General features: G+C 39.4%; 1 protein-coding gene across 1 annotated transcript in view; it reads right to left on the minus strand.

Moving 5' to 3' along the window:
- CHCHD3 (coiled-coil-helix-coiled-coil-helix domain containing 3) overlaps positions 1-16,098 on the minus strand; it is a 286,866-nt gene that overhangs the window by 41,564 nt on the left and 229,204 nt on the right. The window contains exon 6 of the mRNA XM_068549475.1: positions 12,226-12,296. Within this exon, the coding sequence (XP_068405576.1) occupies positions 12,226-12,296 (71 nt within the window). The remainder of the gene's footprint in view (positions 1-12,225; positions 12,297-16,098) is intronic.

The following is a 16,098-nucleotide window of genomic DNA, read 5'->3' on the forward strand; positions in this document are numbered from 1 at the left end:
GCCTGCCAATGCAGGGGGACACGGGTTCGATCTCTGGCCCGGGAAGATCCCACATGCCGCGGAGCAACTAGGCCCGTGAGCCACAACTACTGAACCTGCGCTCTAGAGCCCACGAGCCACAACTACTGAAGCCTGTGTGCCACAACTACTGAAGCCCACGTGCCTAGAGCCCGTGCTCCACAACAAGAGAAGCCACCGCAATGAGAAGTCCCTGCACGACATCAAACAGTTGCCCCCGCTCGCCGCAAATAGAGGGAGCCCGAGAGCAGCAACAAAGACCCAACGCAGCCAAAGATAAATAAATAAAAATAAATCTATAGGCTTCCCTGGTGGCACAGTGGTTGAGAATATGCCTGCCAATGCAGGGGACACGGGTTCGAGCCCTGGTCTGGGAAGATCCCACATGCCGCGGGGCAGCTAGGCCCGTGAGCCACAGTTACTGAGCCTGCGTGTCTGGAGCCTGTGATCCGCAACAAGAGAGGCCGCGATAGTGAGAGGCCCGTGCACCGCGATGAAGAGTGGTCCCCACTCGCCACAACTAGAGAAAGCCCTTGCACAGAAACGAAGACCCAACACAGCCATAAATAAATTAATTAATTAAAAATAATAAATAAATAAATAAATAAACAAATCTATAAAAAAAAAATTATAAAAAAAGAAACTTAACCAGGCCTATCTACAAGACTCTAGGCTAACAAGGAGACGAGTATAACAGGCAAACATAATTTAATGGGGAGCGGGGGAGACTTATTCTTAAGAAAATAAATAAAATAAAGCAAGGTTTACTCCTGTATCTGTAGAGATCAAGCATACTGAACGAACAGCCCTGACTCTGAGATGAAGTTTTCAAATTCTAATATGAAAATATGATTATGGATAGGGTTAAAAATCACAGGTTTCTTAAGACTGTGATTAAATTGAAGAAACTTATTTTACCTGGGACAAATTACAGTTAGAAGTTGGGTATTCCCAATATTTCGGACATTTTTTTCCTAATTAAAATTAAGAAATTAGGGTATTTTAAGATTAGCATTTTAAAAATGTACTGATCTTAGGTGTTCACATTGTAGTAAAATTGTATATATACCTGGCTAACTATTACCCAGAAAAACAAATATTCTCAATAGCTCAGAAAGTTCACGTGTGTCCATTTTAATCAAGTCCCCCTCTATCCCCATCAACTACTTTCTGATTTCTATCAATATAGACTAATTTTTCCTATTTTTGAACTCCACATAAATGGAATCACACAATGGGTACTGTTTTGTGTCTGGCTTCTTTTTGCTTAACATAATGTTTCTGAGATTCAGCCATGTTGTTTCATGAATAGTTTATCTTTTTTAAACTGCTAAACTCACCGATGACCATATGGGTAGTTTCTACTTTTTGACTACTATGAATAAACCTGATATGAACATGTGTACAAATCTTTCTGTGGATGTGTATTTTCTTTGCTCTTGGGTAAATACCCAGATCTGGAATTCCTGGGTCACAGAGTAAATGTATGCTTAAATTTATAAGAAACCACCAAACTTCTTCCAAAGTGACTTTGCTCTTTTATACCCCCCCAACAGCAAAGCAGAAGAATTCTGGTTTCTTCACATCCTTGCAAACAATTAGTACCGTCAGTCTTTTTGATTTTCATCATTCCAGTGGTTTTAATTTGCAATTCCCTGATAGCTAATGATGTTATTAGCACTTTTCATGTGCTAATTGGCCATTCTTATATCTTCCTTTGAAGTGTCTGTTCAAGTCTTTTGCCCATTTTTTTTTTTGGCACTTTATTTTTTTATTTTTTTTAATTTTTTTTATAAATTTACTTATTTTATTTATTTTTGGCTGTGTTGGGTCCTCGCTGCTGGGTGCGGGCTTTCTCCAGTTGCGGCGAGCGGGGGCCACTCTCCGTTGTGGTGCACGGGCCTCTCATTGCGGTGGCCTCTCTTGTTGCGGAGCACGGGCTCTAGGCACGCGGGCTTCAGTAGTTGTGGCACACGGGCTCAGTAGTTGTGGCTCGCGGACTCTAGAGCGCAGGCTCAGTAGTTGTGGCACACGGGCTTAGTTGCTCCGCGGCATGTGGGATCCTCCCGGACCAGGGATCGAACCCGTGTGTCCTGCACTGGCAGGCGGATTCCCAACCACTGCGCCACCAAGGAAGCCCTGCCCATTTTTTTTAAACATCTTTATTGGAGTATAATTGCTTTACAGTGTTGTGTTAGTTTCTGCTGTATAACGAAGTGAATCAGCTATATGCATACGTATATCCCCATGTCCCCTCCCTCCCACCCTCCCTATCCCACCCCTCTAGGCGGCCGCAAAGCACCAAGCTGATCTCCCTGTGCCGTGCAGCTGCTTCCCACTAGCTGCCCATTTTTTAAATTTTCTAAATGGTGTCTTAAGATGAGCAGAACCTTTTAATCATGATAAGGTCCAAATATATCAATTTTTGTATTTTATTTGCTTACATCTTAAGAAAAATGAAAAGAGCCAGAAATAGGAATCCTTGATAGACTGACACCATGAGAGATGATTTGGAAATTATAAATTCAAATGAGCAATGGGAAGACACATTCAAGTACGATTATCCTGAAAGTTCTGGTTTCAATTTTAGTACCATGGTTTTACCCCAGACATAGTGGCAACCCTAAGTTAAGTATCTGGTTGAGAGCAGGGAGGGTTGATAACATTTGGAATAGGCTTCCCAAACCACGGAGTGATGCAACAAGTAGGTATCACCATATGGTGGAGCCTATACAACTTCCCAGAGACTATCCTGAGAGCTAATCACTTTTATGCATAGGTAACTTCTCTGATATAATTTTTACCATACTTAAGGCTCTAGATGGTTAAACTTTTCAAATCTGACACAAGGAAACAATTAAAAATCTACATCCTACAAGTCTTCCTGGACATTTTAAGAAGTGGCAGGTCAGTCAGATGGTAATTAACTCTAATTGGCCCCCCTACAAGCTTCGATGCTTTCTATCTGTAGCTGAGTGGCACTCAAAAAGCAAAATAACTTTCTCATCTATGAAAACATCAAAGGAAAATTTTTAAAAATTATTTCCAACTGGATCCTTTAAAAAGTAAATGAACTCTTGCTGGAATCAGCAAGAGGAAAAAACTTAGTAATCCCAGTTAGAAGTACCTTTGGGGAACTATGAGCTGTGCAGATAATTACTCAAATAAGCAAGGATCAATAAATTCTAAAATACCATGCACCCTAGAACTCAAAATGTTCTTGTTTAAGTATTATGATACAAAGAAAGAAACAAGCTATCATTTTGGCAGAAACTTCATTTATCTAACTAATAGTGTGCAATTAATATTTCATATAACCATGTAGGGTAATGCTGGATTCTTAATGGATCGTATTGATTAAGGAAGAAAGTTCAATGCTAATGTTCCTGTAGGGGAAAACAGAACGATTTGTTATCCCACACAGAACAAGTCATGAATTCAGGAGTTTATGGCCACTAACCTAAGGGCTGCAACAAGACTGATTTTGATAATTTACATGAAACACATAAACAGATTACATTAAAGGAAAGAAGATGCCCAGAGCAACCCAAACAAACCCCAGCTGTCACCGCTGAGACAGGGAAGAGGATTCCAGGTCATGGATTTAAGGTAGGGTGTGGCCAATCTGGCCTCAGTGGCTGGTATCACCACTTGAGGTTCCTTCACATACTGTGTTGAAGTGATAAGGAAGTTTCCACTGTGACCCTCTTGACCTTGAGACTAACTGCACATGTTCATGCAACGGCAGCAGTTTGTGTTCTATTTTGTGAAACAGGTAATACTGTCTTATGGCTTACATCCCTGTCCTGCCCTTTTAGTCCTATATTCCAATCAACTTTGCCACCCTGCCCCGCCCCCTTCTGCAGACACCTCTGGACCGAGTGGAATGCTGTGAGCAGCAGTCAAGAGTCAACAGTTCATGCTGTTCTACAAGGTGGCTGCAACCGTTTGCATTCCCACCAGCAGAGAGAGAGAGAGAGAGAGAGAGAGAGAGAGTGTGAGTGGCGGGGTGTGTGTGTGTGTGTCCCTTTCTCCTCCGCACTCTCTCCAGAATTTGTTACTTGTGGACTTTTTGATGATGTCCATTCTGGCCAGCGTGGGTGGCTTTGATTTGCATTTCTCTTGATGGTTGGCAATGTTGAGCATCTTTTCACGTGCCTGTTGGCTGTCTTCTTCAGAGAGGGGTCTGTTTGGGTCTTCTGCCCATTTTCTGATTGGGTTGTTTTCTTCTTGTTGGGCTGTATGACCTGTTTGTGTGTTTTAGAGATGGAGCCCTTGTTGGTCGCATCATTTGTGAGTGCTTTCTCCCAGTCCGAGGGCTGTCTTTTCATTTTGTTTGTGGTTTCCTTGGCTGTACAGGGGCTTGTGAGTTTGACTGGGTTCCATTTGTTTGTTTTTGCTTTTGTTTCTATTGCTTTGGGAGACTGACCTAGGAAAGTGTTGCTACGATTTATGTCGTAGGCTGTTCTGCCTGTGTTCTCTTCTAGGAGTGTTATGGTGCCATGTCTTAACATAATATAAACAACAAACAACCCTACACTTCTAAATAGACAATTATAACCAAGTGTATGCAGAAATGATACAGGTGGAAACCTAACTCACAAGTGGTGTTAATGTTTCTTGGCATTTACTTCTGTTACCTTAGAGAATAAGTATGTAGACTAAGGCTAGAGCTCCAACTTAAAGAAAAAAGAAGAAACTAACTAGACAGATCTGATTAGGAGGGCTCTAATTTTAAAGGGGGGGAAAGGCACTAATCGCCTAAGGTTTCCTTACAAATCTAACCAATTCTACATGCCCATCGTAAGAAATACCGTCGGGCTTCCCTGGTGGCGCAGTGGTTGAGAATCTGCCTGCCAATGCAGGGGACACGGGTTCCAGCCCTGGTCTGGGAAGATCCCGCGAGCCACGGAGCAACTGGGCCCGTGAGCCACAACTGCTGAGCCTGCGCATCTGGAGTCTGTGCTCCGCAACGGGAGAGGCCGCGACAGTGAGAGGCCCGCGCACCGCGATGAAGAGTGGCCCCCGCTCGCCGCAACCAGAGAAAGCCCTCGCACAGAAACGAAGACCCAACACAGCCAAAAATAAATAAATAAATAAAATAAAAATTTATTAAAAAGAAATACTGTCAAATAGTGGTGTGTTCCAAAGCAGGTCTCACTTGCCTTGGAACTAATTTGTTGCTTTGCGGGATGTGGGGGAAGAGAATGACACACACAGCTTCTTAGTTTGAGAGGCGGCAGGCTGCGCTCCACATATCCCCTGACGAAGTACAAAAGGGGCTGCCATACAATACGCAACGTAACTATAAGGTCAGCTGGTGTCTTACAACTAAATAAAACTACTTAGGTCCGTTTTTTAGATGAAGATCAATGACAATTTTTTTTTTTCTTTTTCAACTTTTAAACCTTCTCAGCTTGAATGCCCTAAAGAGAGTGGCAGTTAAAATTTACATTTTACAGATGGAAGAGACAAGTCAAAGGTGGAATAAATAACCTGCCTGAGGAACTGGGTGTTCTAAATAACTGAGACTCTGTTTCAGCCAGATGGGTATTTGCTATTGGACAAACTCTAGTGGGTACATGAAATACTGTGGAAGTTGACATAGGTGAGTTGATGCTTAAAAAACAAAAACAACAAACAACCCTATACAACAAACAACCCTATACTGCTAACTAGGCAATTATAACCAAGTGTATGCAGAAGGAGTACAGGTATATTTACTCTTTCTAGAATTTAGCCTCTTCAATTGCTAAGTCTCTTACTGAATAATCAAGACGTTGCTTGGCTCTAAGGACCGTAGGGAATAAAATGTCACCACTGCAGCTGCTATATTTCCTGCTCACAGCCCTTCAAATTAAAAAAAGGGGGGAAAAGGCCCAATACAAATGCAGAATTTAATTAGTTAGTAAAAACCCCAATCCTTGCTCGAAGCCCTGTTCTTCCTGTAATATCCCATTCTTTTCTTCTTATGTAAACTTTTCATTAGGGAGAAGACATTTTTATAATACAATAACTCGAGTTCTACTGTAACTGCTGGTAACATAACTCCTGCATTAGAAAAGCCAGCATGTTCAAGTAATGTTGTTTTAATACAATTTGTGTTCAGCAGAAACCAAGTCAACTTGGTCATTGAGAATGTGATCAATGTGAATTAGTGTCTTACTGAGATAAACCATTTGATCATTTAGAAACTGATGAATGAGAATCAGAGATAAAACATTTATCATGTACATTTGGTATATCAGAGCCATTCACGCAGCACTAAAGTAGGTTATAAGCAGACAACGATAAGTGTTAGAGACAATGTGCGGGGAAACTGTCAGCTGCAGATACAAATACATGTATGACAGTATATAATTTTAATCCTTTTGATAAGGCAAGTTACTCAATGAGGCAGCTGGAGTCACTGAAAAATTATAGGAGCTCAGCTTTGGAAAACCTGGAAAGAAGCACAGCAATGCTGAAACACTGCAAACTTTGGAAGTAAGTTTTAATTAAAAGTTTAAGCAGAAGGGTAAGTAACATAAATTTACCTGGCTAAACTTCTGTAAGAGTTTTAAGACTATTAATCAGAGTAGTAAACTTTGTACCTGCAGGACAATTAGTTCTATTAATCTAATATTTCCAAATTGAAGTCACATTGACATTCAAGCACACTGGCTTATGCATCTAACAAAATTATAAATTTGCCAGTCAAAACCTTATTTAATTATTTTACAGCCAATTAAGCAGGATCTTTAAACACTGTTGCTTAAAACTGTCCATAATCCACATGTGTAATTACAGAGAACATGAGAAACACCTGCTGATACCACTGGCGTGTGTCATCCTGAGCTTCACTAACTCATTCGTAGTGTAGCTATTAAAATCACACACCCTAAAGAGAAACTAAACAGCACTGCCAGTCAAAGTGAAACCCTCATAAAACCAAGAACATTTTAAAGAGAAAGAATTTTACACTGAAGCAAACCTTTGACTATATAGTGATACTTAAAAAAGCCATTTTATCTGTAAGAGTTTTGCATAGCATTCCACAGATACTCTACAATCACCTAAACTCCTTCCACAGGGTAACTAATCTTTTAATACATTACAAGGATAACCCAGGCTTCTTCCATGAGCCTAAATTTATAAGTCAGGTTTCAACAACTTCGTTCAAGGATAAAAGTGAAAACCCCTTCTAACGTCTGGCACACAAAGGAGCATTACCAGTATTCACATCCAATTGCACAGAACCATACTCCTTGACGAGTGCTTCATCTTTCAAAGATACTGAAGCCAAGTTGAAAAGTTACACCTCTAATAAAATCGGTCCAAAATATTTTTGATAGATCTATGTCACTTCCCATATATATGTTTATGGAAGGTAGAACTGGCCACTTCATTATCTAAAGGAAAACATGGGAGTGAAAGATCAATCGTCTTTGAAATGCTTTTGTTTGATATTACATTGTCTTCACAAGGTTTACACTGCCTTTTGCTTTACATTTGCTTGATGTTTGTTTTTATATTTTAAAAACAATTTGTGTGTACAAAACACTATGGTAACATTTCCTTTCTGTGGGTGTGGTGTATTGACCCCAATCCACTGAAGGCAATTGGATTCTGATGCTGACTGAAAAACAGAGCCCCTGTGGCACTCTGTCCATACACCCCTTATTCTGTCTGTACATGCTGACAGCTCTGACACACATCCCTTTTGGGGCTGTCCTGTCACGAGAGCTTTATATGCTGTCTCCTGGCTGGACTGTAAGCCCCCCAAGGGTAAGAACTCTCCCTAATGTTCTTCCGGGAAGTTTTAACATCATCTAGATTTCATTTGGAACCAGATATAGAAATCTCCCCTAGGGTGCATAGTTTCATAACATGAGTTGGACACGATAATAAAATAATAATATAATAATGATAATAAAAAATAAAATCTAATATTTATTGAGCATTTACTTTGTGCTAGACCTGTGCTAAGCACTATCAATGTAACATTTAATGTAACATTTTGCTTAATTAATTACCTACAGGTTAGACTATAAGGATTAATACTGAACATAATTTTCAGTAGCTGAGTTATAACATGGTACTACCGCCATATAACTAACTCAGAACCAACACCATCACTTGCTCTCTTTAACCGTTAAGAACGAAGGGTGATAAAGGTGATATGAAGTGCTTATAATGACTGTTTCAGTTGAGCTGGGAAAAGAAAAGGTATATCTTCTGAATAAAAGCTAGATGTAAAAAATATACGTATCACTGGATTTACCCAGTGATTTGGGTTTTATAGCCAAAATTTTAAAGCTATTTTGGGGAAAAAGTTCTTGCAGGAAAACAAACAGCACACATTCTTGATCCCAAATTACTTAATTTCCATTGAAAAAAGAAATAGTAAGTTTTAATAATTTGATATTTATTAGGGATACAATTATCTCATCACAGTAGAACCAACTGTGGATTTTTAAAAAGCTTTGGGTTATTAAATTTCCGTCTTATTCTTGCCCTCCTCTGACGAGCTCTAAGCGCCACACTGATAAGACCCCACCTATCTCCTTCATGGCTGTATATTCAGACTGCAGGGGAGGGCATGCTGCATAGAAGCACTATGAATGAATGACGTGTTGATAAAATAGGGGAAAAAATTCCATTACATCTAAAGTGTTTTACTGGTTTACCGCCAAACTATAAAGTGAGGGACTGAAGTGTGAGTTAATATTTAAGCCTCCCTAAAATAATTCCATTAGCTATCCTGCAGGATGCACCAATGTAACTGTTGTTCATCACATGTGGCCTCCAATGCTCGGAGCATTCTTTATTCTTTCTCTTTACAGTGATTTTATGTGACCCCCTATCAGGTGTATAATAGTGCCCTTGAAATTGCAATTTAAAAAGCTTCCATCTCCTGTAACCAAGATGTACCCAAATGAATCCTTCCATCAGATAAAATTAACTAAATCCTCCTCAAAGTCCTTCAGAGTTTGTTGTCCAAGAGAAACTGCTGAGTTCAGCTCTGTCAGGCAATGGAAAGAATATAGTACTCTGCCTTGCAAAAGATTGAAGATGTCATGATTACATGAGGTGCTCAATTTTCTAAGGAGAAACAAAATTCCGTTGAGGAATCTCTGTGTCTTCAAAGATGGTAAACATCTCTTACATCCAAAGCACTATCACTTCCTTGGTGTGACACTAATGAACTCAATGCAAATCAAAATATGATATTCTAGGAAGCTCAGGCTAGCAGGTAGTGGCTGAAAAAAATGACATAATGAAAAAACTAGCTTTGAAATTCCTGGGTTTTTGTTTGCACTGGAGTTAGCCAAACTGCAAAGTCTGAGGGCAGGGTCCCAAGACTGTCCTCACTTCTAGTGTCATCTGCAAGTTCAAGGGGTTCCCAAACCACCCTAAGCTTTGATAATTCGATAAAAGGACTCACAGAACTCACTAAAGCTATTAAACTCAAGAGTGATGGCTTATTATGGGAAATGATACAGAGAATCCGCCAAAGGAAAAGAAACCAAAGTCTGAGAGGGTTCCAGATGCAATGTTCCCACTGTCCTCAGGATGCATTTCCCTCCTGGTATCAGTGTGTAACAAATGCAGAGTAGTATCAACTAGAGACGCTCACCCAGACTTCAGCGTCCTGAGTTTCACTGGAGCCTCATCACACGTTCTTGCCTGACTGATTGTCCCTGTGGCTGAATTCAGTCTTTGGCACCGGGCTGACACCACATGTCATTAGGGGCCCATCATGAATAATAAGACATTTCTTTCGCTCGGGAAATTCCAAGGGTTTAGAGGTTTGTCCCAGGAGCTAGGTACAAGGGCCAGAGCTCACTGTGGGAAAGGCCAAACTGTTTAACTACACCAGATGAGAGAAGGATCTAATAAAGAAGAATACCTTCTAAAGATAAAAGAGAATGACGCTGCTGAGGCTCTGCTCAAAACTAAGTCCACCCTACAGGTCCATGCTGTCTTGGAGAAGGTAAGTCCTCATGACTTTTACTTCTGTGCTCCATGCAGCCTCCCATTCTGCAGTAGGCTAGCCCAGGCTGAGTGACATGGCAGCTGGGCATGGCTTCAGAAGAGATATTCTTTTCACCTAAAATCAGACTTCTCTCTCTATGAAATTCAGCTTCCACCAATTTTCCAATAAACTAAGCTCATATTTCTGTTTCTCCTTTATCCAAGTGTTACGGGCTGAACTGTGTCTCCCCCAAAATTCATATGTTGAAGTCCTAATGCCTGGTACTTCAGAAAGCAAATTTGGACAGAAGATTTCTAAACAGGTAAGTAAGTTAAAATGAAGTCATCAGGATGGGCCCTAATCCAATGTGATTTATAAGAGAAGGAGATTAGGACACAGATGCAGAGAGGGAAGACCATGTAAAGACAGCCATCTGCAAGCAAAGAAGAAAGGCCCCCGGAGAAACCAACCCTGCTTACACCTAGATCCTGAACTTCCAGCCTCCAGAATTGTGAGAAAACAAATTTCTGTTGTTTAAGCCAGTCAGTCTGTGGCAGCCCTAGCAAACTAGTACACCAATTAATCACTAATTCATGTCTAATCTCTCAGTGACTTTTGCATCCATCTCCTCCTTTTCTCTTTCACTTATAGAGACATCTCATCTGGTATCTCTGGCTTTTTTTTTTCTCCGCACGCCTCCAATCAAACCTTACATCAACTGTCAGACTAATTCCTAAAGGACAACAGAAATTGGAGTATTCACCTGGTCAAACACCTTCCAATGACTTCTGGCTAAATGAAGACCAACTTCTTAGCCCAGCAGCTAATGAATGACCCTACCAACCTTTCCAGCTGTATCTCGCACTAGTCTCTGTGAGTCAAACCACTGCTCTTAACTAGTTTGTCACCCACCAACTACTGAAGATGTTTTCTTTTTGAATAACTTTCCTTCCTGGCTATTCAATACTCTTCTTCAAGCCTCAACTAAAATACCATCTTCTTTACGATGACTTCATAGATCATTCTAGTCAGAATTGATCTCCTTTGATTTATCTTAAATTTTAGTTATTTGTATAGTTATCATCTTACAAGGAAGAAAGACCCAGGGTGCCAAGTCAAAGGTTCTCACAGTACAGAGACCAAAGGTTTAAAAAACATTGCTTTAACATTAATGGGAAGGATAAAAACCTAACTTTGAGAATACATATGTAGAGTGCCTTTTAAAATCCAGTCTATCCAAAACCATATCTAAATTCTGAAGATAGCACATTAACCTTTAAGAATGAGATTTATGGCTCATTTTTAGAAGGCCTTTCCCAACTGCCCCTAAAGAGATAATTCACTAAGGAAGACTAGAGGTTTTTGTCTATTTAAATATACCTCAAACCATCTTTTTAAAAAATCTTTTTTTCAATCAACATTAAAATAACACCAATATCCACTACCACACAAACTGCACTATAGCAGAAAGTAACAACATTCTACCTTAGGGTTTAATCATTTTATCAAATGCTTATAAACATGCCAAGGAAGGAGGTCAGAGCCCAATGCACTCTTTCAACTAAACCTGTCACAGCACCTTTCTGTGCTTCACTAATTTGCACAAGTGCAACTAACAGGGGTTACACAACAGAACTATTTATACACTCAGGAAAATTCTGAATGATGTTTTCTTACTTAATGTGAGCACTGGAAGCAAAGGGAAAGTACAGGGCTATGGGTTGCAGACACTTTGATCCATCAATTACAGAACATTCATTTAAACATTCCAAGGATTAACACAGGTAGCAATTTAACATCACCCTCATAATCAAGGGCAAGCTAAAGTCTGTGATTTAAATGCTTTCAAGGTACATGTGAAGAAATGAAAACAGCTTAAACGGGAGAAAGGCAGATACCCAAATTTGGACATGCCCATCATTTTATTATACACAAGTGAATGATTTCTGTGTTTCTATTAATAGAGACAGCAATTTAACATCACCTTCATAATCAACGGTCTCCTATCTTATATAATATTCCAAATGAAAATTCTATCACCATTGCTTTCAATTTCCCCTGAGTTCATAAAACTGAGTTGCAACACACTGTCATCAAATGCCCATTCCTTGCATTTGAATTCCGCTATAGCAACATGGATCCAAATACATTTCCAAGTATTCCAGAGGGCTAACGTATCAAAGAGCAATAAAGGTGTATTTTCATCTTGTCAAGAAGGGTAAATAATGATAATACTATTAAAAACTTACTTGAACTTTGCTTCCACCTCCTCAGCAGCTTTCTGGTATTGCTCAGTGGTGACTCTGTAGAACTCTGAGCTCTGTGGATAAAGATCGATAGCAGAGTTTTCACTATCCAAGAGGACAAAATGTGTGCAAGACCTACGATTTCAAAAAATACATAAAATCTTGTGTCGGCCACTCAAGCAGTAGGAGAAAGATTTCTTGCATGGTAGCATGAATACTTACAAAATTGCACGTAAAGCTACCCATTTAATAACAGTATAGTTGTTGGTATACAGGCGGTAATTAAAGAGTAAATGTTCACAGTTGTAATTCATCATTATTTGATCCTTCTGAGAAAATTCCTAACACATTTTTGAAAGATTATTTTGATCTCCCTTATTTGGAATCCACCACTGCAAGATCAAAAGACACTTTGATTGAATATGATATTCACACACCATACTTACCTATTATTCCAGGGTTCCACCTAGGATATTAAAGGATCATTTCTTTTTACACAGTACATTTATCCTCAAGATGGATTCTTTATGGAGTAGAGTTTGTTCTATCATCTCCATATGACCACAAGAGCATCAACATTTATAACAAATTAATCAGTAAGAACAGGGGTGCAGATTTAGGTAATTTTTATTAAAAAAAAAGTTTCCACTATTACATGAATGAACACATAAGCAACATAAATCAAGTTGTAAGAGCAAAGTAATGCCTTTCCTGGGGCAGCAAAATTAAAAATGATCCATTCTGGCTAGCTACTGTGAAAGCTGTCTTACTGCAGAGGGTGGCCTAAATGACCCTATGAGCCTTCAGAGTCCATGAAATACCCTGCAAAATGCACCACAGTGCAAAGGAACAAAATGCAACAGACCCCAAACTGCGGTCTACTGTGCCCCTTCATTCCCTAATCACTCAGGTTTCACATGCATGACTTGGAGTAGTTTATTTTTTAATAAATCATTGTTGGTTGGTAAGAAAATGAAAATGAAATCCTCTTCACACCAGTGACCCCTTTGCATTTAACAATCTGGGTTGCCCAATGACAGTCACATCCAGGTTTGTTGGATGTAGATAAAATCAATAGGTATGTGATTAGACAGCAGACAGGATGGCTGGAGCAATGGACAGGTCACCATTTGAGATGATGAGTGGCTCTCTATCAACCTGGAGTTCCCTATGATGCTAACATTTACTATAATCTTATTTGGGCTGCGATTTATCTTTCTTGCACCTGATCAATAAAGATGAACAGAACAGTTGTAAGGATCGATTGTAATTTTTTATCATTTTCAAGCATGAAGGTGTATTTCTGACATGAAGACAATATTTACGTGTACTGCTTCTGCATTTTTTAAGATTGCAACGTGAGTGATCATCTGCACCAGTCCATATGCCGAGAAGTTTTAATTCACTGGTAGGTCTCGAGCTATCAAAAAGCCATTTGTCTCCTCAGATATTTTAACTTTAGGTTGTGTCACTCCTTCCTATCGGTTCCACTTATGAGGTTTTTCTTTCCTTTAAAATACACACCAGTCACGACACGCTCTTTTGCAATGTCTGTTTTCAGCTTTTCTTTGAACGTTTCTAACAAAGAGGGCAGCAAAAAGGCAGTTATAATGGACCACTAACAATGATGAGAAACTCCCCACATTACTATGATGAACCGTCAAACAAGCATTATGTTACTGAATCATCTATTAAAATGCCAGCAAAACAAAATATTTTTGCTTATTTTAAGCACTGAAACTGTAACGTCTGGACAGAGCCAGGACCAGACTGAAAGATTTGGTCTCTGGTTCTGTTCAGTGACCCTGAGCAAACAACCTCCCCCAGCTTCTGTTTCAGTGTTCCTAATCTGTAAAACATGGATGATACTAGCCCTGCTTATCTCTGCCAAAGCTGTTGTAGAAATCAAATAAGATAGGCAAGAGAGCTATGAAACCTGCTCAGTGTTTTTGCAGGGTAAGATTAACATCCAAATAAAAGAATTTTGGAGGAAAAGAACTAATTTGGGCAATTCCATTCTGGGTACAAATTCAAAATTATCAACATAGATTGATACACAAAAGCAAGACTTCTGCCATAATATGAATTAGAGAGCTCCCTTCTGCTCTGTAATGCCAAATGCAGATTAAATTGCTAACTTTGTCAAACTTTCTCCTTCAGTGTTAAACACACCAAAAAAAACCCTGTACCTGTGATGCCTGCAAACGTAGAATATAATTTCTTAAAGTTTTAGGCTTATTTATGCTCCATATTTCTAGCTCAGTGACCAGTTTCCAACACTGCATAAATGTAACAAAGAAAAGTCCCCAAGAGGCAACACCATATAACTAAGAAAATAAACACAAATATGCCCAACATCTACATGCAGACAGTGTTTAATTCATTAAGTATTTACTTATTCATTCAACAAAATTAAATCCTTATTATCCCAATAAGTCCATCTTGGAGAATTGGATCCTCAAAAAGCTTTCCATCTGCTACAGGAGAAAAGAAAAATAATTATAATAAAAGGTCACAAATGTTAAGCTAAAAAGTGGTACATATTGTTAATGGAGTTCAGGAAAAGTAGAGGTCTCTTTTGACCTGAGAAAATACTTTTAAAAATGAACAACTATGCAAAAAACAAAACAAAACCCCAAACCAAAAACATTCCCAATATGTCTGCCAGCAGGAGAAAGGATAAATATATATTGGGTATTCATAAAATGGATATCTATCTATACAGTGATGAAAAAGAATGAATCAGACATACATGTGGGGCAAAAAAAGCAAGCTGTAGATATGATACAGTACAATGCAGTTTGTTACTTTGGATGAAAAAGGGCAAAAAACAAAAACAGGATCAGTAAAGAGCAAATTCTATGGATTATCTCTAAGTGGTGGCAGTTATGTGTGGGTGGTAAAAGAGGATGAGAGGGGCAGAGTGCCATAAAGGAAGGGAACAGGGGGACTTGACTGCACTGTCGTATTTTCAGAAATGAGGTGTGGGTACACATCCAGTTGTTACACTGGTCATAAATACTCTGTAATACCTACAAAAATTGTGTCACTCCCCCCTCACTCCCCAAAGGTGCTAATCAACAACAACAAATGCTTCAGTAGAGCCAGAACATAAAAGTGCGTGTGGGGAATACATGCTGAAGAGGAGGTTAGCTGAGTGGAGATAGATTCCTGAATGCTCAGCTGTTGCAGAGTGTTTACACATTACTAAATGGAAGTACCTTTTTTTCAACTTTGTCTTATGTAATCATTTTAGACTTACAGAAAGGGGGCAAAAATAGAAGAAGGTTCCCGTATATACTCCACTCAGCTTCCCTTCATGTCAACACCTTAGATGATCATAGTACAATTATCAAAACTAATAAGCTAACAATGTTACAATACTAGAGACTAGCAGCAGCTAAATTGCAGACTTTATTTGTATTTTTCCAAATTTCCTTCTTTTTCTATTCCAGGATCTAGTCCCGGGTCCTGGGTGGCATTTAGTTGTCACGGCTTCCTTGTCTCCTCTAATCTGTGACAGTTCCTCAGTCTCGCCTTCTCTTTTATGACCTCAACACTCACGAAGAACACTGGTCAGATGTTTCGTAGAATGATGCGCAATCTGGGCCTGTTAGATGTCTTCTCATGATTAGACTGACACTATCGTGCATTATAGGGAAGGATACCACAGAAGTGATGTGCCCTTCACCACACACTGCACCCCGGGCTACATTACAGTACATCAATAGATTGTTTTACTGGTGCTGTTGATCTTGACCACTTGATTAAAGTGGTGCCTAAGGGTTTCTCCATAGCAAAGTTACTATTTTTCCTGTTGTAATCAATATCTTACAGGAGATTCTTTGAGATTATGCAAATACACTGTTTCACCTT

This window comes from Eschrichtius robustus, chromosome 8, assembly GCF_028021215.1.
Source record: "Eschrichtius robustus isolate mEscRob2 chromosome 8, mEscRob2.pri, whole genome shotgun sequence".
NCBI classification, from domain to species: Eukaryota; Metazoa; Chordata; class Mammalia; order Artiodactyla; family Eschrichtiidae; genus Eschrichtius; species Eschrichtius robustus.